The sequence below is a fragment of the Engystomops pustulosus genome, chromosome 3, assembly GCF_040894005.1.
Source record: "Engystomops pustulosus chromosome 3, aEngPut4.maternal, whole genome shotgun sequence".
Classification (NCBI taxonomy): domain Eukaryota; kingdom Metazoa; phylum Chordata; class Amphibia; order Anura; family Leptodactylidae; genus Engystomops; species Engystomops pustulosus.
In genome coordinates this window covers 136,466,581-136,489,728 of record NC_092413.1, presented here as the reverse complement: position 1 = coordinate 136,489,728, position 23,148 = coordinate 136,466,581, and the positions used below count along the sequence as shown (strand labels likewise).

Genomic DNA, 23,148 nt, shown 5'->3' with positions numbered 1-23,148 from the left:
AATATCATGTTTTATGATTAATTATGATTAATAGTGATCCAGAAGGGGACTGGGGTGCCTAACCAGAGCCCTGCAGCAGATCTCACTGCAGCACATTCGGCACACAAAGGGAGCAGGAAGTGCACACTGTAACATTCTGTGAAGCTACATCACAGAGGGGCTCTGGTAAAGCCTCCAAGGAGGCCATGGATAACAAAGAAAAGATGATTATGATTACAGTCACAGTGTCTGTATCTATGTGTAAGTGTCCCTGGTTTATCATGATGGATTTTGATGGTAGATTACACACAAAACCAGAAAGAAACATGCTGCTACAAATTCATACCGAATAGCCTAAATGTCATGGATTTTTAATATGTGTACAGTTAAATGTCTCCAAACAATCTCTCTAGCCTTCTGAGAAAGGCCATTTTGGTATTTTAAGTAGTTTTTCATTGACAGAACCTTTTGGAGGAACCTTTTTAACAATTAAAAAACAGATTTATAACCCCCCCCCCCCCCCCGATTTTATAAGTCTTTTTTTTGTTGGAAAATATTTTGAAATGTATGTAGTACACTTCCCTGCAAGTAAAAAGAGTGTGGGCCAGTCTTATAGGCCACACCACTCACATAGCCTAATACACGTAAACTTCATAAGGCTCCCATCTACAATGTAATAACATCCGTACCCAGCAACCATGTCTGCACGAGTACTGATGCTTGACAGTTTTTATTGACTGCAGCATATGCATTCAGAACACACAGCTGACCCTTTATGGGCACTGGTACCCATTCCATAAAAGTGTGCCCAAGTTTAAACACTTTCAGTTAGAACACCACCGTGTCCATTACTACTCAATACGTAATAATATGGCAGTCTTCTTTGAGAAGGCCATGGCCACAGAAATAGCAAGGTTACAACTAATAAGGCTGAGTGGAGAGAGTAAAAATTGAGGTCAAAGGAAAGTTTGACAGTCCAAAACATACAACAAAAAGGGTGGGTGCATTATTGTGGATGAGACAATTATACACAGCACTAGTGTTTGGCACATAAACCAATAGGAATGTGGTTATAGTGGTTACTGGATAATGTGCTTGCATGCATCAGCATCAATGATCATAGGGTTTTTGGGGTACTGAGCATTTGTACAATTCTGTTTGCACTAATGTGGTAGTAATGTAAAATAAGATTGAGGAATTACAATATTACAATAGTTATGTATTTGGTGATATTTTATATATATTACTTGATTGCTTTTAAGTTAACATGGCAAGTAAACAGATAACATGAGATGCTTTACTTGTAGTTTAAATATTGATATTCTGAATTTTGTAGGTTCATTTTTGGTGTGCATGTCTTGATAAGTTTGAGGAAACCCTGCATGCTCAGTGACCAACACCTAGCAGTCTTACCCTAGAGGGCAAGCTGGAAAACAAACTAGCAAGACCCTTCACCAAAGCAAAAATGGATTTTATAAAGCAGAGCACAATGTAAGTTACGGTCAGGTGACAGTTATTGCAAGCTCACAGGATGAGGTACATAAACTGGAAACATTACACTGGTTTATACCTGATTTCCCAGGAAGAACTGATTGCAAAAAAAAAATGGAGAGAAAATAACATTAGATCATATTTTTTTTCTACTTTTGGATAACGTAAATGATTAAGACTCTACACAGCAATGAATACATCAGTCTGGTATCATTCTTATCTCACACATGTATAGCCTAATATGTGGGTATGCCATTGATAGCTGAGGTGCAGTCGTGCGGGTAACCTCTAGGAAAGCAGTATGTAGGTGAGGTGACAACAGATTGCCACAAGAGTCTCCAAAGGGTTTAGGTGACCACAGGACTTTATGTGTAGCAATAACAAAATCTCTGATTTTAGTGTGATACTGACTTTTCACTGTAAATCGGTGCTGTGCCTTATGGCCACTGGAGACCAGAGTTTTAACTTTTACCATCCATAAAAAAGTACAACCCTTTCCAATAATGTACAATGCTTTTACTTACTCTGTACTTGTTTTCACCAATTTGTTCCACTTGGAAACGTTTGGCACACTTGCATTTTGCCACTTGCCGTGTAACCTAGAGAAATATAAAGTTCAATAAGAAATGTATGAACTAACTAGTTTATTGACCAATACAAATGTTATAGACTAGGTACCTCATCTTCAATTTTATCAGCATCAGTGACAGGTTTGTATGCATCTTTATTAGGGTGAAGGGCCGCCACAAACTCGTAGTAGTCAATGTAACCGTCACCATCCCGGTCAAAGATGTCAGCCACAGCGCTCATTTCTAGGCGACTGGTAGGAAATTCTAGAAGAAAATGATTTGCCATACATTTAGAAAGGGAGAGGGAAAGACAGCAATCCCAGGTAATCACGATTTGAGTGGTGCTCGCAGCTGGGGATCCGGTGCTCAGAGTCCCATAATCAGCATAAGGAATGGAGAGAGCCACAGCACCCAGTACGATTCAGTTCCAAAAAGTCTTTATTGTAACATCATCCAAGCATAAAAATTGCAATGTTTCGATTCCAGTTGAATCTTTCTCAAGCAATGCTTGATGATGCTTGGATGATGTTACAATAAAGACTTTTTGGAACTGAATCGTACCGGGTGCTGTGGCTCTTTCCATTCCTTTTGCCATACATTTAAATATATAAACAAAGTCATGTTATGGAATTGACAGGTTCCCTTAAAGCATATATAAATAGGGGCATGACAAGAAGATAGAAAGCATCAACTAAAGTATACCAGAATCTTTAGCACAAATATGAAGTCTTCCAATAATTATCAAAAGCATTGTCTGCCATCCTTTACAGCACAGGAGAGGATAACTGTATGATGTAAGGACTACACTATCTTCAGCAGAGATCCATAATTCAATGAGATCGAAAATTAAAATATTACATTAGGCAATGACATCAAAGGTCTGTACCCTGGAGAACAGTAATGTAGTTATTAAATCTTTTTCTTTGTCACTTAATAGGATTTCATCAATTATAGTGGTTTGTGGTATGCGGAACTAATAAACGGATCACCAAGATCAAGTTCTACCATCTGTTGTAAAATAAAAATCATCTAAAGACTACTATTTTTATGAAATATCATTTATTGCATGTCATGTTAATGTGTATTTACTTATTAACTTATTCTGAGGACTACCATGTGGAAGGCCTCTTCTCCACCTGCGTAGAAGTATTTTACTGAGTATCAGAATACACATGCACTGCATGCTTTGTTATTTGTCAGTAATGACACACTATGAATCAAGCACAACACTGTACATTGCAATCTATAGCAGCTAAATATTATACTCACTTGAAGAAAGAATTCCTTCTATGAATTCCTGACGTGTTATTTTTCCATCCTGATCTTTATCAATTCTTCTGAAGAAGTCCATCACACGGGATTTTTTATGGTTCATCCACCGCATATATTTCTTTCTCCACACGTCAAAATCAAAGTTTGCAAATTCTCGTAGCTGAAATGAGCAGGCCTATCTTTAACATTTAGTTACAAAGATAACAATTAAAACAAATGGCTGGTAAATGTAAGTCTTAGCTTTAAACTGCAATTGGTTGTTTGCCATGTAAAATCGCCCATATAGTAAGTGAAGCCATTTTAAATTGAAGATACCACATGTTCCCTTACAGAATGTGTTATAAATAAGAGGGGTATTCCAATCTCACAAATGTAAGGTATATATATAGAACATGTAAAATCAGGTTTACTGATCCAATTTTGGCTGCTGCATCCAAGGGGGAATGGATGAAGAGGTGCCTGTGCTAATATATTTCTAGAGGAGTCACAGAAGCAGCAGAGCACATTTGTAGCCACAAATACTTCTTTACTAGGCGGGTAATGAACCGAAGATCAAATGCTCGTTGTCCATTTCCATACTCTGAACAAGATTATGCATAATAAAATTACACAGGAATATACTGTACCTCCTCCAGCCTATCCAAAGCATCATTCAAGTTTCGTCTTCTTTCTAACGCCAAAAGCCACACTTGTTGCCATTTACTGACCAGTAAGTTGACTCTTGGGTTTTTAGTTTCTATTGATGGCTGTGCACCAGACGGATATAAATTAGGAGTTGGTGAACGCTTTCCTGTAAAAGAAAATATTCTTATTAAACAAATACTGTTGAAAAAGAGGTTGAGGGCTTCACAAACTGCATGGCGGTGCATTCAGTGGCTATTACTAAATCTCATTCTGTCATCTAGCGTACTGGTCAAAACCCCCAAATTTAAAAAATGGCTAAAGTATAAGATAATTTATAAAGTACACACGAGTACATTTCACAAACATTAATAAGGTCAATTGATAGAGATATCATCATATTTAGGTCATTTGTATTTAGACACGGATTTCCAGAAATGATGTCATTGGGGATATTGATTTCAATCTCTTTCATATAGTTATAACTGCACGGCTGGTTATGATTTTTCTGGCCCTTTCATACTTACGGCTAGTCCTTCCTTTGTATAAGACAGGGATTTGAGATTGTCCTGACATAGACTCAGCAGCTTTCCTCTTGTAAGTCTTAGTAACTTTATCTACATCTGGTTGTTTCCTAGTCATTTCTTCCATAAAAGCCTGAAAATGACACAAGTTAAATAAAATGTGCCATAAAATCCACAGCAGAGAATGTGCCCTTTTCAGAGGAATATACGTTACCTGATGTTCTTCAATGAGTGCTTTAACTTCATCTATCTCCTCTGGGATGTCCTCCTTGTCTTTTTCATTAAGTGTAGTTTCTGCCCACTGTAACCACTGGAGCAAAGACTCAAGAAGTTCCTTTTTAGCTATTAAGTCTTCCAATGCAAAAGCTAGTCTCTGTTGATGCTGTTTTGCCCAAGTTAAGACCTAAAGCAAATAAAAACATGATAATTCTCTAAATTCTTCAAGTCCTTGCCTGTTATCATTTTTCAGTCTGTGGAATCAAATGAGCACTAAAATGTGCAGTGCAGCTTCTTTGGAAAGAATAGGGCTCGTATATATATTTAAGACCACATAAGCGGCTAACAGAGTGACACACACTGTTTGGCAGATTTCGTATTATACAAATACGAAATACAGAATTGTGTCTGGTACATTTTTTTAAATCAACAATTGTGTGCTAAAGAACAATAAAATTTGGCAACAAAAGTAGTAAAATACATCTTTCCCAGTATTTTATATAATGTCCAAATGCACACAAACCTCCTCAAATCTGGCTCTGATGATGGTTATCCAGTGCTTTATTGTAGTCATAGAATCTGGGTGACAAATTGAAAGTATGGCTTCGCCCATGCTCGCTCCTTTATTCAATTCAGATCTCTTCTCCTCGACTTTAGTCATAAATTCCTTAAAGAAATCAGAGCGATGATGCACAATGTTGGATCCTACATATGGCTAGTAGTTTTATTAGGCAGAAAATGTCAAACAATAACCAGATAAATATATCTTTTCTCCACAAGAAGCTCATCAAAGGCAAGGAATTTAGGAATATAAACAATCACAGGATGATACCAGGAACACTCTTTATAGATATATTGCACATTAAATAGTAAATGCACATCCTGTTTCATAAGTTTTACTATCCTGTGCCCATTCCTTTGCCAGGCATGGGGTGTACAGAAAATCAGGACCTTTAGCGCTCCCTTCAAGTAGTGTCAAATGATGGACCCAGTGCATCTGCCCAAATTGCAGAAATTTTGTCTTGTATTCTGTCTCATTAATATATCATCATGGCTAACTTGGTTGTTAATACTGTTTTTTTTTCAGAGAAGACAGTGATATACATGTCTACGCCAATTTTTCTGAGTAACCCCATTGCATATTACTCCTAGCACAGACTGAACAATTCAAAAACATAATCTTATCTGAGACAAAATACTCTCCATGACAACCAAACAAATACAACAAATCAATGGAATAAACAAAACGAAATACAGTGCCAATCTGTCCAAAAAATGTCAGCATTCAAGAGCAGTGGAGAAAGTTTATCGCATAATGAGGAGATGGAGCCCGAAAATCTTGTACTGAGTAGTAACACTCCTATTTTCTTTCCCCTCGTTACTGCTGTTCCAAAATAAACTTCATGCATGTTGTCATTTTAAATGCCTTTCCCTAATAAAGACGTCTTGGAAGTTGCTGATCATTTTATTGCTCACGTGTTTATGTTCTCACAGGCAGAACCACATGGAATGTTAACCTTCCCTGCAAGTTACTGTTACTCTGGCTTAAAAAAATCTGTCCAGCCAAGAAAAATCATTATTTACCCTGCAGAATGAGGTAAAAAAATCTGTCCCCTGCAGCCATTCAACATTTGTACATGATTACAATATTTAGTTTTTGGAGGTAACACCTTAAAGCCAAAAGTTACTTTCTTCTCACCTTGTGCTGGTCTATTAGTGATTTCAAAGACTCTTCATCCTCAGGGAGAACACCGTGAAATCGTAAAGCCTGCTCTGCTTCTGCCAGCCATTCCAACAGGGTATGTACTGCAGAGTGAAACTCCTCTGCCTACAATAACACATCAGGTCACTCTTCATCAAATATATAATATATATAATATAACACAGAGTTACTGCAATCCGAATGTATCCTTAACTATGGCATTACGGTTAAATAAGAGACTTTAATAAAATATGTAAAATCACATGTAGAATTTATGAGCCATCTTGTGAATTGTATAAATGCAAATATTCATCTGGTATTGTGTCCACACTTAGTCAGAAATGAGCTCATAAATGTGGAGCAGACCAATGTATACCTTTACCCTCACATCACTATACTTCCTTTTTTGCGGCAAACCACTGGGTATTTACTCCATTGAATCTATTGAATGCCATTTGTTCTCCTTTTAACCACGAGCATGACCCTTGGTTAGGAAAATATTTATTGGGGTGTCAATGGGACATGGCTGCGTTCTTCTTTTGATCGCTGGTATTTGGACTTTTATGTTTTTTGATTGTTGTTGTGTGGTACATTGATTATTATTATGAAATAAAGTGTTTTTTTGTACTATTTGCCTACAGACACTCTTTTTGTTTTTTCTATATTTGGTCTAAATTTTTTGTGTGTTGGCTATAAGAAATATTAATTAATATTGATACTGTATAATACCTAGCTGTGCATATCTCTCTCTTTTTTTTTTAATACAAGATGAGCATACCAATGTTGTCATGACCAATTCCTAGTTCGTCTCTGAACCCACCTGACGCAGTGCTTCTTCTAGTCGGGTCTGTTTGGAAACAGATAAAGTGCACACAGTTTCCCAGCGGGTGCTTAATTCCTGCATCTGGGCTTTCACCCAAGAAGAGTCATCACGACTTCCTTCAATTAAGTCTCGAGCCGAACGCTTTAGTGCCTGGATGCTGCTACTTCTCTTGCCCAACTCTTTCTGAAAAACCTAGAGAAGACACAAACAGACATGACTTCTTTATTGTAATACAAGTATCCCAACCCAATTTTACATTAATTGTATAATAACAAGAGAATAATAGACAGGTAAGTTCAGAATTACCTTATGGTTGTCCATTAGGTTCATCACAATGTCAATGTCCCCATGCACAGGCTGGTCTTCAGCTAGCTGTGGCTCTACTCTGTATAGCCAGTCAATGAGGGCCTGCAAAGCATCTGTGAACTGGCCAGAAAATAGTAACGCCTCTTCTAGCTTGTTTTGTCTACACAAAGAAAGAAATATGTGAATGTCCTGAACATTCTGAACTTAAGGAAAACACAATGTTAATAGGCCAATGGGTGATTTACTTATTACAGTATGGCTGATTTAGTTCTTGATGTATAAAGTTATTGTTAGACATGCCATGAATTCCATATGTTATTATACTTCCAATGCTCCATATATTTTCTGCTCCATTTAATAAATGATGGCTAGAGGTGGCAGATCAGAGGGAGCATCACACATGTCAGATCCAGCCTTAACCTCTGATGTTTAGCAAAGACTGACAATAACATGTGCCTGATACCTAATGTCTATGGTCAATTTTGTCAATAATAGAAGTAGCAGATAGGAAGCTTTTCAGGAGAAGACTGAAATATTCTACACTCACCTTTCCACCGATTTTCCACAGACAGTATCCCATTTGTCTCTTATCTCGCTGAGCATGTTGTCAAGTTTTTGGTAATCATCACCTGGTGTAGCTTTGTCTTTTAATGAGCGGCCACATCGCGTGGTGGTATCATAGACTGAATGCTTGGCGCCCAGAGTTTTCTGGAATTCCTGTGGATTATAAAAAAACAGTAACTACAATAAAAAAGGGCCAAGTGGCGGCTTTGCGTCATGAAATGTGAGATAGATCCTTTTGGCAACCAAAACATTGGAACAATAAAGATGTAAATCAGGATAGAGAGTGCAGTACAAGACTGTAATACATCTTCTTAGCAATGTTCTGATGGAAACTTTTGTTCATAAGGTCCATCTTCCAAAACCATGGAGATCACATTATTAACTTTTTCCCCAATATGCCATAAAAATGGTATACTTATTTTCATTGTGCGATATGATATGCATATTACTTAATGCATTGGCTGGCTATCAGAGATAGAAAAGCCTTGTCAAAATGTAAAAGGCTATTTCTTTAAATAAAGCCAAAAAAAAAATTGTACTTGAAGTTATTCATCATCCAACATGATGACCAAAGGCTTAGAGGAAAAAAAATATGATCTGCAATTTTTAATCTGGCACTTATAGTTTAGCGATTCCAACAAATTCTCACAAGATGTCTAACCTGCCAACTGTAGAAACCAATGTAAACACAGCATTTGATAGGATTTATTTTTCATTATGTACAGTAAAATCAACTTTGCCAAAGTTAAACACAGGAATTATCATACAGTGCCCCGTCATATTGTTAAGCTGCTAACACAACTATAATTCACTCAATATGGACAACAGTAACAATATATACTATAGTCCATTGTTATTAACTGACATGACTACAGTATATTAATAAATGTATTTTTTGTTCACTAATAAATGTCAATTTTTTGCTCATGGAAAAAGACATCCCCTGAAAATAAGACTTAGTGCATCTTTAGGTGCAAAATGTACAGTAATATAAGACACTGAAAGGAAACTGGAGCTGGGGCTTTAATATATCTGGACCAGACTGTGCATGTTCTTTTCAGTGCAAACTTCTTGCACATGTTCAGGCAGTCCCCGGGTTACATACAAGATAGGGTCTATAGGTTTGTTCTTAAGTTGAATTTGTATGTAAGTTTGAACTGTATACTTTATCATTGTAATCCCAGTCAAATGTTTTTTGGTCTCAGTGACAATTGGATTTTAAAATTGTTGGAATGTCATTAGAACCAGGATTAACAATAAAGCTTCATTGTAGACACCTGTGATAACTGTTATAGCTGTTTATTGTACTCTAAGGCTAAAGTACAGTAAATTGCCAACATCCAGAGGTCGTAACTATGGTTGTAACTATGGGTCGTATGTAAGTCAGATGTTCTTAAGTAGGGGACCTCCTGTATTTATAAAGTGTCCATGACTCATTTGTGTGCACTATATGCAACGCAACACAAAATTCTGCACATAAAGGGCCGTTCCTGTGCACAGTCACACCGTGTGCTATATTTATCATGCAGAGTCCGAAATAAGTGTGCGACCATGTTTAAGGTGCACCAAAAAATGTTGGTGCTTTTTGCAGGAGCAGTGCCAGATTCATGAAGAACGTATGACAAATTTCATCTGTTGCACCGTGCACATTCTACAGGCAAACTACGGTTTCTACAAGTGAACTGCACATTTTTGATAAATCTTGTCCATTGTCTTATTTTCAGGGAAACACAGTAGTAGAACATTCTCTCAATTCATTATTAAACCCCAGTGATGGTATGTACACCATGCAAGAGTAAAAGAAATAACTATTCTCAAATATATTTTTTACATGTCATTCCTCGATTTTGTTTTCTGGAAATATATAAAAAAAGATTTGGAGGGGGGATTAATCACGACTTGCCGCATTGTATGCTCTTGCTATATCGGAGGCATGATAATGCACCTGGGTGAAATCCACTATATCCTGCACCAGCTAAAGAAAGTGCGCTAGACCAGGGTGCCCACTCTCCACTCCAACCCGCCTTGTTGCCATGGAGGTGGTGTGGGGCAGAAAACTGGCATATAAAGCCATGATAACCCCTTTCCCTTTCAACTGGCTATTAAGTTTACACTGTCCAATCAAACCCTGCAGTGACAAAAGGGAGTGGTAACACCTAGTTGTAGATGATTCATGAATATTTTAAAGGAATAATACAAAGGAACAATAAGAATGTATGCTTTACAATGGGGTGCATAAGTATTTATTAAAATAATATAAATGTCAAAAAAGGGGCAAATAATAATAATAATCTTTATTTATATAGCATAATCATATTTACAAATCATAGGGGACATATACAACTATAATATTACATTACAGAGTACTAACAGTCATATGGAACAATAGGAGTGAATCTTTTTTAATATAGAAAGTTTTTGTTCCTTGTTTTTGAAAAACATTTCACAGCTCAATTGTAATAATGTTGTTGTGTATGGACAGTTATAATAAAAAAGGCTAAAGGCTCGGCTCCCTACACACAAACGTCAGCATTTCTAAGGCCACAAACATCAGATGCATGGTTGGTTGTTTATGGTCCATGTGTTGACCTTAATGGCCCTACATAGTATAATTCCCCCTTCCTGTGGCCAGCTCCCATATGGACCCATATAATACCCCCTAGTGCAACTCAGCAACACATAAAGCCCCCTCTTTAATTTTATCCTCCCTTGACTTTTGTTTCCCCACTTTTATTTATCTCCCCATTCTTAAAATGCCCTAACTTTCTGTACTCCTACTCCGCCCTCATATTATGGCACTTCTATCCTTCCCCTTCCCATTGTGGTCCCTATTATCCACCTCCCTTAAATGCTGGTCCCATCCTACATCCTACCTCCCTCATTTTGTAACCTCCTGTCCTCTCTCATATTGTGGCCTTCTGTCCTTCATCCTCCCTAATATTGTGGCCCTCCATCCTCAATCATATTGTGGCCACTGTCCTCCTCCTATTACTGGGAATTAAAAAAAAACTTTGTTACTTACCTTTCCCTTGTTCCCCCGGAGCAGTCCTCCTTCTCTTCTCCCAGGGCTCTGAGATGGTGAAGAAAGGGGGTTGGGCCAGACAGGGGAGAAGCTATCTCCACACAGCTCTGTTTAAGAGCAGAGTGATACGTGTGGAGGCAGGAGTAGCGGGACAAACCGGCACATTCTCCCAACCGCCAAATCTGGGGCGCTTGGGAACTATGCTTAAATGTGTAATGTAGACTGTGAGACTGGGTCACATATGCAGGGATCAGCAAGCTTCATATACCAAAAAAAGCAGCAGGCCGTGAGTAATATATACACACCACATAAATCACCCAAGATATTCTTATTGGACAAACATACACTATTTGAAACCAAAAGTAAAGAGATATCTGACAAAAAAGTGTACATATATTAAATTACCATGGACTGAGTGAAACATGTATTTTTGAGAGACAAATAAAAAAAACAATACCAGAGACTTCCCTATATACATGTTTGGTAGTCATTATAGCTAGGAATTGTTAATTTATATATGCACAATTGGATTTTTACTTGCATCATAAATGGATTTTTATTTGTATCTTATTTGCGTTTAAATCATGTTTATTGACTATTAAAGGTTTTATGTTTATTATATATTATCTATACATTGTTTGTTGGTAAGGGGAATAGTGAACTTGGTGCTTTTACTTCTTATCTATATTTTCCAGTCTTTTGTGCCCAAGATGGTCTATAAGTACAATTTCAGACCCAATAGTGTCACTAATGTTAGTTGAGTGGCCACAAAACTGTGTTTACATTTACATATGCAGGCATATGCTTGAAAATAAAGAAGGATCAACCCTCCAAAGTAGAAGCAAATATCATTCTTTATTGAGACATATATAAACACAAACATCAGAAAACAATACTGAATGTAATACAATGAGGTTTAAAATACATGTGTCCAAAAAATAATCACCATAGAAGGCATGGAGGTAGGTGATACAGTTGCAATATCCCTGCCAATGCGCATGGCAGAGGAGTAGTTGCGAATAAGCCCCTTGTAACATTCAGTACACCAAGAGGTAATATGCAGCGGTAGATACTGCTTGGATAGGCATGGGTTAACCTGTTTACTGATGTCATCCAATGATGTTTCACCTTTGTAACTGCAGTGTGATTGGAGAGAGACCACATGACCAGGAACTGAGGAGAAGTGACGGTTGGAGAGTGCCAACAGTCAGTTTAGTCGGTTAAAGGAGTGAGTGCTGACAGGGAGCACTCAGAGCACATGCACTGACCACTGGCCTACTAGGCCTCAGTTTATCAGCTCTACACTGAGTGACACAGGACAACCAGGACAAAGCTGCAGCTTCTAGCATTGGACACAGCTACATCCCAGCCTGCCCCTGCATCCAGGCTGGTGACCCAACTCCTGAGGTTCCCTCTCCAAGATCACTCCAGTACTGTCTTTGTACAGAATCGTTTGGCATGTTGCCTGCTGTTGGTTCGAGTAAAGAACTGTAAGTTATTTATGCACCACATTGGCTCAGTCTGGTCCCTGCTATGGCTGTATCACCATCAAGGGCGTCCCATCTATCTACCAGGGACACATACTACAGATTCCAAGGGCTTCCCCAGGGAGAACCAGTACCACAGCCTCTCCCTCATTTAATTTCTTGCATTCACCCCCTGCTGGCGACCTGCCAGGCTGTAGGACAGCCCTCCGGTCCCCATACCAAGCACCGTGACACTAGCGTGCTTAGGCCGCGACCGCCAGCCACTCCGGTATAGTGAGCCCCGGCTGCCTCCAGGCCCCAAGAAAAGGTTATCACGCTTTATCATGACTCCCCTTGATAAAGCACGATAGCAAACACGTGTCAGGGTCATTTGCGTGTGGTCCATCTCTCTGGTATGGTTTTCTCTTTCAGTCATTAATCTTGTGCTCCATTGGTGTTTTTTATGTACCACATCCACCATGTGACATCTGTTGTCCCTCAGCCTTATACCCATATGGGACCCATTACTTTGTATTGACTGTATCACCTACCTCCCATGCCTTCTATGGCGATTATTTTTTGGACACATGTATTTTAAACTTCATTGTTGTCCATTCAGTATTGTTTTCTGATGTTTGTGTTTTTATATGTCTCAATAAAGAATGATATTTTATTACACTTTGTAGGGTTGATCCTTCTTTATTTTCAAGTATTCGGTGGTATTTATCTATGCTTTTCTTAGCTTTTTGGTCCTCTACCAGATAGCTAATCTTTTTTTGGTGTATATTTACATATGCTGGAATCATCACACCTCCACTGATAACTTTTCACATTTCAAAATGTCACTCATTGAACCCATATCAAGTACAGTAGTTACTTATCTTTATTAGTTATTGTATACTATATATCTAATATATAAAGCTTGATGTATGTGTGTGTGTGTTTGTGTATGTATGTTCGTTAAAGGAATCTGTACCGTCACGTTTACAATCACCAAATTTTGCAGTTGTTGCCTGTGACTCAGGGAACGTCGTAGACTAGGTTTTGAGTCAAAATTTTCACCCCGCGCTTTCCAAAATACAGTTGTTACCCACCATTTACAGGAGCCACTGTCTGCTGTTGTGGCAGTTGGAAACTGAGCCGTGATTGGTTGCTGTTCTGCCACAGGTCATTAATATGAGCTCTGAGCTGTGATTGGTTACTATAGGCAATGATTACAAGACACTTATGTGTGGTAAGATGGATAGAGATAGAGATAGGGGGAGATTGTCTGAGGTAAAACTGTTCCAGAAGCCCATGGAAACCAATCAGAGATCAGCTGTAATTTTATAAACAGCTGTGCAAAAATGAAACTTGAGCTCTCAAACAGTCACTGAAAGAGACTGCTGCTGAAGGCAGACAGTCACTGAAAGAGACTGCCGCCGAAAGGCAGACAGTCACCAAAAGAGACTGCCAACCGACAGGCAGACAGTCACTGAAAGAACAGTCTGAGACAGTCGATAGATACATATAAATTATTTTTTGTTAACCTATTCTATTTTGTTCTCGCTAAGAGCAGTTATTTACTATCCCAGTCAACAAGGGGAGCTACAGCTAGTATATATATATATATATATTTCTTGTTGTTCCTGAACAGATGAGACTGGAACATAAGTCATATTAGCTCTTTGTTCAGAGATGCAAAAAATAAAAAAGGCTATTGAATATCTGTGTAAGTAGCTGGAACGAAGTCTGGATAAGATACCCTTCAAACCTGAAAAATTGTTCATAATTGTATGATAATCAATTAACTGTATTGATTAATTCTAAAACATCTGTAGCATCTGACAGAAATACAACATATGCAGTTAGATGAAGCAATGAAATGCCTGACCTTATGCTGTGCCAGCTGTGTCTTAATCCTGTCTGGATCATTAGCAATCTCAAGCTCAGAGTCTAAAGATGCTTCAGATTCTTCAAGCCATTCCATAAGTTTAGTAAAGGCTTCATGGAACTGTGGGAATAAATATAAAGATGTAACTGGACAAGAATCCAAAAATAATAAGTGCCACAATTCCACCTATTGTATATACTTAGGCTTCGTACCTGTTTTGACCGCTTGCGGGCATCATCTAGGGCTCGGCCTCTTTCCAGTGAACGCTGTACCACATTTTCCCACCGACTTTGGACACTGATCAGTAAATTTTTAATCAATACGACATCTTGTTTTTGGCTAAAATATTTTAAATGTGTGCCCGTTTTATCAAGCTCCATTATCTGATCTTTATGTGAATTTACTTCCGTAACAAACACCTAGAATATAAAAGAGATGTAAAGGTATATACATTTAGAATATACAGAAATTTGAATGGAATGTCATGGGGCATTATCATCCATGTTATTTGCCAAACCTTATCTTCACATGAAAGATTTACAATAACAATATTCTACATACCTTATGTTCATCAATTTGAAATAATACTGTGTCCAAAACAAGACTTGGCGGAGAAGCCATAGTGAGAGTCTGTTCAGCTTGAGTTAACCAGTTTATGAAGTCTTGAAGAGAATCGTGAAAACCTGTGGCCAGGTTGAGAGCCTCTTCTAGTTTTACCTGAGGTTAAACAAGATGATTAAAAGTAATAGCTATAATTTCTCGAGAGGTCAGCAACACAATATTAAATAATAATAATGCCCCTGGATCCGATCATAAATCTTCTGACTATGGTTGGGTTCTTCTCAATAGTTACTCCTGTCTGCACACTGTCTGCAGTGCTCTCTGCTTCCTGCCCCTCCCCCCTCCATTACCAGACCAGCTCAGACACAGGCACTTCCTGCCAGCAAGCAGCAGTGTGCAGAGACTAACTTTAGAAGCTACAGACAGATTATCTGGGAGGAAGGCATATAGCAGAGCTGACCCTCTGCATGTTGTAGGTGAGCTGGCAGAGCTAAGAGTGTCATTGTGTTCTATATCCATCTCATCATTTCTGATCTGTCTCATTTCTCTTTTTCTATGTGTCAGATACAAGTAGAATGTTGAGATGCTAAATAAAAGTGTAGATAAATCATGTGCCCTAATACTATAAGCACATAGAACACAGGAATCATGAAGTGTCTGCTTAAAGAGTCCCCGCCCACACTCTGGAATTTTACACTGACTATCACTGAGTTATAGGAGCTAAAACATCAAAAAAAATTGTAAAGCAAGGGGTTAAAAATTATCTTTAGTGTGTAAACATCACTAGGGGATTAAAATTTGAGAACTTTCTTTCACGGGGAGACGCCTATTAATGATAACAAAGGATGAAAATCAAGCTCTCACATTAAGTGAACTTTCTAAGAATTTACAGCTTTGGAAATATCCTTGAAAAAATCTGTTATAATTCTGTTTCTCATAAAACAAAGATTCAACATATTCTGTCTCCAGGCTCCTATGCTAAGAGATCGTAGTCTATCTCTGTTTCATATATCATCTAAATTTCTGGTGTCTTTCAATGAGGCGATTGTGTGTAGGTTTGACTTTGTTCCAGCACTGTTTAACCCCTTCACAAATGGCTATATAGATTCTATTTGCAGTTATCCCATGCAAAGGGCAGCCATCATGGGGGGTCAAGTGGGCCCTGTGTTCAAGGCCCCCCCCCCCGGTTTTCCAGTCAAAAGGGGGACCTGAGGCGCTCACAGTACCCAAAACCCCCCAATTCTCCATGAGGCAGTGTCATGGCCGCGTGATGTCATGGTGTATGTGCCTTGTGGGTTCTTACACTAAGACGTCACGTGGCCGCGACAATGCCGTGTCAAAGTTATTTGCCTGGGCCGGAAGAGGAGAACACAGAGCTGAGGGGCCAGGGAGAAAAAGCCAAAGGTAAGCATAGATTTTTTTTTCTCAGGAGGGCCTTGCTATGTACATTACATTAACTGGGGGGAGGGCGGGTGAAGAATCTGGCAGGACATTTCACTAAATGGGGGCATCTGCCAGGACATTTCATTAAAGGGGGGCATCTGGGGTGGAAATTTCATTAAAGGGGAGCATCTGGCAGGAGACTGAGGCTATCTATATACTGAGTGGTATGTACAGGGGCTATCTATATACTGAGTGGGCACGTGCAGGGGCTATCTATGACAAAGGTCCTCTGCCCGAAACACATGTTGGTGCTGATGCTGGGCAGCATGGTCCACCATTTCATTTAAGGTAATAGTTGTTTACTGGTTCTGCCCATGCAAGGGCACCCACACTTTATGAATGTATTTGGTCTCTATTAATGTTTATATACTACTTGTCTACACTGTGTAGTGATTATATAGACCTACTGCCCAGCACCATTTTTGCTATGCTTTGTCCATTTTAATGAGATACTAATAAACTTATATATTTTATAGTATATGTGGCAACACTCATGTTCTCTTAGTTATATTTTGGTAGTTTTGTACCTTATCTGAGAAGCCACTGCACATTGTGAGCAGCCTATCTGCACTATAATGTGCACATTTGTACATTGATACTAGTTATTATTGTTTTTCTGTTTTGGAAGTGCTTAAGGGGTTATCTATATACTGAGAGGGCACATGCAGGCAAATGCAATGGACACTTTCAGGGGCTATCTATTTACCGAATGGGAAGGTGCAGGGGCCATCTATATACTGAGTGGGCACATGCACGGGCTATCTATATACTGAGTGGGCACAGTGGGAATGGACATGGTGGGGGGGGGGCACAAAAATCTTCCAGTTAGGGGCCCCAAAATTCCTAGTGGCGGCCTTGCTCATGCAGATAGCATGTTTATAGACGTCAAGACAGTGGCCAATTTCAAATGGTTATATATTCTGAACTGTGGCACCTAGAAACACAGAGGAGAATCTCCCCTTTAAGGATTGTGTTTCTAGGTGCCAGAGACATCCACTGTTAAAGTTGCTTAAATTTAACAGTGGATATCTCTGGTTCTGTCATCTAGAAAAACACTCATCAGAGATTTGATTCTAAGTGCGACAGTTCAGGAGATATAACTGTTTGAATGAGCGCCCCTCCAGCCTCTCGGCTGAAGACAGAATGCACAAGACACTGCAGAACACACTTTGAAAGAGTACATGCACCCTCTGCATTTGTCTCTGAGCCTGGGAAAGGGGTGACAGATTGACACTGTACATATTTATAACACATGTTGGAAAAGGTTTATACAATTTTACCGCTTATTAAATAAATATTCTATAAACAAAAAACATGTTATTAATACATTTATTCTACCAAGTTAAAATCATGCATGTCATGAAAAAAAAACAATTTAAAAAATGTGAAGAAGGTCCAAAGTACCTGAGTGAAGTTGGCCCCCACCTTGTTCAAATCAAACAAAGTTGGTGTCAAACGTTTGTGCTATGTTTGAGCTGGTTTGTGCAGCAGAAATTTTCGTTTGTGCCACTATCGTTTTTAAGATATTAATGAAAGTTCCCAGAGGTCATCAGAGGTCAACCAGCCCCCCCACATTGCCCAAACCAAACCAAACTGGTGCCGAACAATTCTGCTACGTTTGTGCTGGTTTGTGCTGCTCAAATTTTTGTTTGTGCTGCTTTTGTTTTGAACAAATGAACAAAAAATTTAAGGTCAAAAGTTCAACTAGCCCCCCCCCCCGCATTAACTGAATCAAACAAAACTGGTGTGCTACGTTTGTGCTGGTTTATGCAGCAAAAATTTTCATTTGTCCAAAGTTTAAGAAGAGCAGAACAGAACTGCAAAAATTGACCTAGACATTTAGGCAATGTCTCTTGGTTACAAAGGCATTGGCCACTTTGCTTTATGTTTGTTGTATTTATAGTTCTGTGCTGCTTATTTCAAATGTAAAGTAAAGTCTCTGGTTCAGAAATGTCTTTTTCTTGTCTTTTTTGTTGCTGCCATTCCTGCAATAAAATGGCAGGAGATTTAGGATCAAGTGATCCTAACTGTCCATAACCAATCTTCCTTCCAGAACCTTATGATTTTATCATTATTATTAGATATAAGTCATGGACAGTTTATGATCACACGACGGTTCATCTCCTGCTATTTACTTTACATTTCAAGAAAGCAGTACAGAACTTTAAATAGATGTAGATAAGAGATGAGCGAGTATACTCGTCCGAGCTTGATGCTCGTTCGAGAATTAAGGTACTCGAAACGGCTCGTTGCTCGGACGAGTATTTCCCCTGCTCGAGATCGAGCATTCAATTAAAAAAACACAGTGAAGAACAGTGAAGAATAGAATAAAACAGTGAACACAGTGAACATAGGATTATTTAAGTGAAAAACACAGTGAAGAACACGGTGAAGAATAGATTACAGATGTTCGGCACATCTGCTTACTTGTCGGGAGATACGCGCGGAACGGTGCGAACAAAATACTATGTGAAGAACAATATATATGTGTGAAGAACACATTGAAGAACACGGTGAGCAGGACGGAGACACCGTGGGCACACAGAGACACCAGAAAGCAGCACGGAGACACCAGGGAGCAGCAGCACAGAGACACCAGGGAGCAGCAGCACGGAGACACCGGGGAGCAGCAGCACGGAGACATCGGCGGAACAGCAGCACGGAGACACCGGGGAGCAGCAGCACGGAGACACCGGGGAGCAGCAGCACGGAGACACCGGGGAGCAGCAGCACGGAGACACTGGGGAGCAGCAGCATGGAGACATCGGGGGAACAGCAGCACGGAGACATTGGGGGAGCAGCAGCACGGAGACACCGGGGAGCAGCAGCACGGAGACACCGGGGAGCAGCAGCACGGAGACACCGGGGAGCAGCAGCACGGAGACATCAGGGGAACAGCAGCACGGAGACATCGGGGCAGGGGCAGAACGGAGAAACTGGGGCAGAACGGAGAAACTGGGGCAACACGGAGACACTGGGGCAGCACGGAGACATCGGGCAGCACGGAGACATCGGGGCAGGGGCAGAACGGAGACACTAGGGCAGCACGGAGACACTGAGGTAGCACGGAGACATCGGCGCAGGGGCAGAACGGAGACACTGGGGCAGCATGGAGACACTGGGGCAGCACGGAGACATCGGGGCAGAACGATGACACTGGGGCAGCATGGAAACACTGGGGCAGCACGGAGACATCGGCAGCAGGGAGACATCGGGCAGCACGGAGACATCGTGCAGCACGGAGACATTGAGGCAGGGGCAGAACAGAGACACTGGGGCAGCACGGAGACACTGGGGCAGCACGGAGACACTGGGGCAGCACGGACACATCGGGCAGCACGGAGACACCGGGGAGCAGCAGCATGGAGACACCGGGGAGCAGCAGCACAGAGACACCGGGGAGCAGCAGCACAGAGACACCGGGGAGCAGCAGCACGGATCCCGGGACAGCTTATCTCCCGACAAGTAAGCAGATGTGCCGAACATCTGCAATCTATTCTTCACTGTGTTTTTCACTGCATTTTTCACTTAAATGATCCTGTGTTCACTGTTTTTATTCTATTCTTCACTGTTCTTCACATCCGCTAACTTGTCGGGATGAGAAGAAATTCTTTTTCAATTAAATAACACATTTTATTCACGAACCATGGTCCCCTTGAAAAATGCTCGAGTCTCCCATTGACTTCAATGGGGCTCGTTATTCGAGACGAGCACTCGAGCATGAGGAAAAGTTTGTCTCGAATAACGAGCACTCGAGCATTTTAGTGCTCGCTCATCTCTAATGTAGATGTATCGATTACTTGCCCCCCCCACCTCATTACAGAAAAGGTGAAGTTAAGTGTTCAACCCCTTTAAGATTACATTCACCAAATACAATGACTATAGTATCCTTCTCTGCCTACGTTAATACTTACTTTCCTTTCACCAAGTTTTATCTCAACGGATTCCCATTTCTCCTTTAGGTTATTAATATCCTGGTCCATATTTGCTTCTGGATCATCTGGGCATCTCTGCATCATTTGCTGGCTTTTATGCATTATGCTTTTGTATACAGGTTCTTTGGTTTCGAAGACCGTGCACAGTTCCTAACACAAACATATAGCATTAATTATTGATTTGAAAAAATATATATCACTTTACTACATTTAAAGAAGTTGCTTCCACTGAAATAAAATGGTATCAATTTCACCAATTATCTAAAAAACTATTCCCATCTAGAAAACTTGACTCTTGCCTAGGACTCACTAAGCACCACATCTTCTACAACTATATAATTGCTCGTTATCTAAATATAGGTCATGTCTTCGGAAAAAACTTGACAAATGTATATGTAACCTTGAAGAGCAAACAAATTTCAACAAACTATTTTTCAAAATATTCAATATACTTTGTTGAATGTGATTCAGTGTAATTCATAACCCAAACAGCATAAATCATTGTTTGACGCCAGATAGCACCAATTCCAGTCCATTTCTCCATGTTTCATCTTGTCAGGTTTATATATGACTTTATTTAAATAACATCAATGTATAAACAGTGCAAGGCATACTACAAAACATTTTGGACTGCAGATTCTTACCAGATGAGTGTCAAGCTGCTCTTTTGCTGTTTCTGGTAATCCTCCAAGAGGCTTGGAAGCCAATAAGTGACGCTCAGTGTCTGACAGCCATTGATGCATCTCTTCGATTTCATTGTGGAAACCTTGGGCCTAAATGTCACAGCACAGATAAGTATTAAACAAATGTCAGCAATATAATGCTGTGCAGTCCTTACCTGCTTACTCAACGATTCCTGGATTAAGATTTCCGCATTAGAGGAATAAAAAGCTCTTTTTGTGTTTTGGGAGATGGTTTGGCAGGCACAGTAAAAACAGACATCTATAAATCTATTATCTATAAATATAATAAACTTCAGAAAAGGGGACATCCCAAGTTCATAATTTAACAAGAGGGCATTAGTTACACTAAATCTATTTTCTGTTCCTGTATAAGGAAGGAATGGACAGCACATCTATCAAATGTAGCGGAAACATAAGAAAACTCAAACAGAAATAGAGTTATAAATGGGGAATAACTAAAAGCAATGTATGCAGACACTTCTTCCATTATAAATTACTTAAAATATTAAATAATTAAAGTACAAAATAGTTAAGTACCAAGTTCCCTCAATTTTGGATAGATAATAAATGTCTGCTCACAGGGGACCCCTCCACTATAACAGCTAACATCCATCAGTCACAGATTTTCTTACTCACTGATGACATGCAGTGAGGAAGAACGGGCGGTGCAGGTTCCAAGCCACGTTCCAGAGGTGTGGATCAAACATTTATTAACTATTTTGTGGATAGATGATAAATGTCTATTTTGAGAATCCGACTTTAGCATTAGGTAAACAGTATTATGAAAAAAAATGTAAATGTGAGAAAATTCCCTTACCTGAAATAATGCACTGTCCAGCTGTTTCCTCCTCTGTTCAGTTTTATCCAGGACATTTTGCCAGCGTTGGCTTAAAGCTTCTAATCTGCTTTGCAAACTACTGGCTTCTTCTCCAGCACTGGAGTCTATCAAGTCATTCCCTGCCTTTTGTACAGTTTCTACACTGGACTTGTGTGCCAGGACATCATTTTGCAGCACCTTTAAAGAGTAAAAACAAATGGAGCAATCGCCAGTTTTACTGATTTCGCATTTTTGACAACACTCGTAGTTTACCGCAGTCAAAGAAGAATCATGGAAATCATGCACATTAATAATAAATGACTTGTTACTCACATGGTGCTTGGCAAGTTCAATCTCAATAGTCTTTGGATCTCCACCAATGGATCTCTGTTCATTTAGCAATTCCTCTGTATGGGTCATCCATGTCAATAACTCATCCAGGGCATGCTGGAATGGCCCTAAGGCTAACAGAGCACCTTCCAATTTGTGCTGAATAAAATATATAGTACACATTATAATAATCAGTATTTCAAAACCATCTATTTATTACACCATGTATTTATTGCTCCGAGCTCTCATTTTATTTGTATCTATAGTGCAGAAGTTGCTTATTTATTTTATAAAGTTTAGAATAGATACAAACCAGTTCCACAGGAATTAATGGGGTGCCCAAAATTAAATACAATAGGAAATAAGTGTCTGATAAGTTTGAGGGTCTGGCAGCTGAGTAACCCATTTACTATATCACAAGAACGGGTGGCCATTTAAAAGGAGTGGAGATCAAGAATGTAAGCAGATACTCCATTTGATAACTGGATATACCAAAGAGAAGCCAAATAAAGCTTTGGGTATAGGTATATCTACCTTAGGCTGGGTTCACATCACATTTTTTTAACATACGTTGTAAGGACATGTGGTGCGGATTCCCGATGTGTCCCTATAACATATGACACAGCATATCCCCTGAATGTTTCCCTAGTGATGTCACTGTCCTTATATGATCAGTGACATCACCAGTGTCCTCCCTCCTGCTGAGTGATGCATCCACTCAACAAAGGATGGGGGCGTTGCATCCTTTCCCCATAGGCTTCTCTTGCCTCCGCTGTGCGTATTATGTAGCTAGGCAGGACAAAGCAGGGTGTAAAGACGTAGCTTTCTACATCTTTCCACCCTGTCTTTTTCCGCGGATACATCATATATACACAGAACATATCATAGATCATACAGATCATATGTGCCTCTGTCTGCTAGTATTTGTCAATGTGTGATGTGAACCCAGCC

The 23,148-nt window shown here is 39.6% G+C and overlaps 1 protein-coding gene across 24 annotated transcripts in view; it reads right to left on the bottom strand.

Moving 5' to 3' along the window:
• DST (dystonin) overlaps window positions 1-23,148 on the bottom strand; it is a 385,421-nt gene that overhangs the window by 12,142 nt on the left and 350,131 nt on the right. For 20 of the 24 annotated variants that reach the window (XM_072142226.1, XM_072142233.1, XM_072142231.1 and 17 more), the window contains 19 exons: window positions 22,201-22,356; window positions 21,868-22,065; window positions 21,012-21,140; window positions 20,347-20,517; window positions 14,990-15,145; window positions 14,641-14,847; window positions 14,429-14,548; window positions 8,051-8,220; window positions 7,504-7,663; window positions 7,195-7,389; window positions 6,372-6,500; window positions 5,196-5,339; window positions 4,671-4,859; window positions 4,460-4,589; window positions 3,938-4,101; window positions 3,309-3,471; window positions 2,149-2,303; window positions 1,995-2,069; window positions 1,550-1,567 (listed from right to left, as the gene is read on the bottom strand). In XM_072142226.1, the coding sequence (XP_071998327.1) occupies window positions 1,550-1,567; window positions 1,995-2,069; window positions 2,149-2,303; window positions 3,309-3,471; window positions 3,938-4,101; window positions 4,460-4,589; window positions 4,671-4,859; window positions 5,196-5,339; window positions 6,372-6,500; window positions 7,195-7,389; window positions 7,504-7,663; window positions 8,051-8,220; window positions 14,429-14,548; window positions 14,641-14,847; window positions 14,990-15,145; window positions 20,347-20,517; window positions 21,012-21,140; window positions 21,868-22,065; window positions 22,201-22,356 (2,829 nt within the window). The remainder of the gene's footprint in view (window positions 1-1,549; window positions 1,568-1,994; window positions 2,070-2,148; window positions 2,304-3,308; window positions 3,472-3,937; window positions 4,102-4,459; window positions 4,590-4,670; window positions 4,860-5,195; window positions 5,340-6,371; window positions 6,501-7,194; window positions 7,390-7,503; window positions 7,664-8,050; window positions 8,221-14,428; window positions 14,549-14,640; window positions 14,848-14,989; window positions 15,146-20,346; window positions 20,518-21,011; window positions 21,141-21,867; window positions 22,066-22,200; window positions 22,357-23,148) is intronic. The other 4 variants (XM_072142228.1, XM_072142232.1, XM_072142252.1 and 1 more) reach the window with 1 other exon arrangement.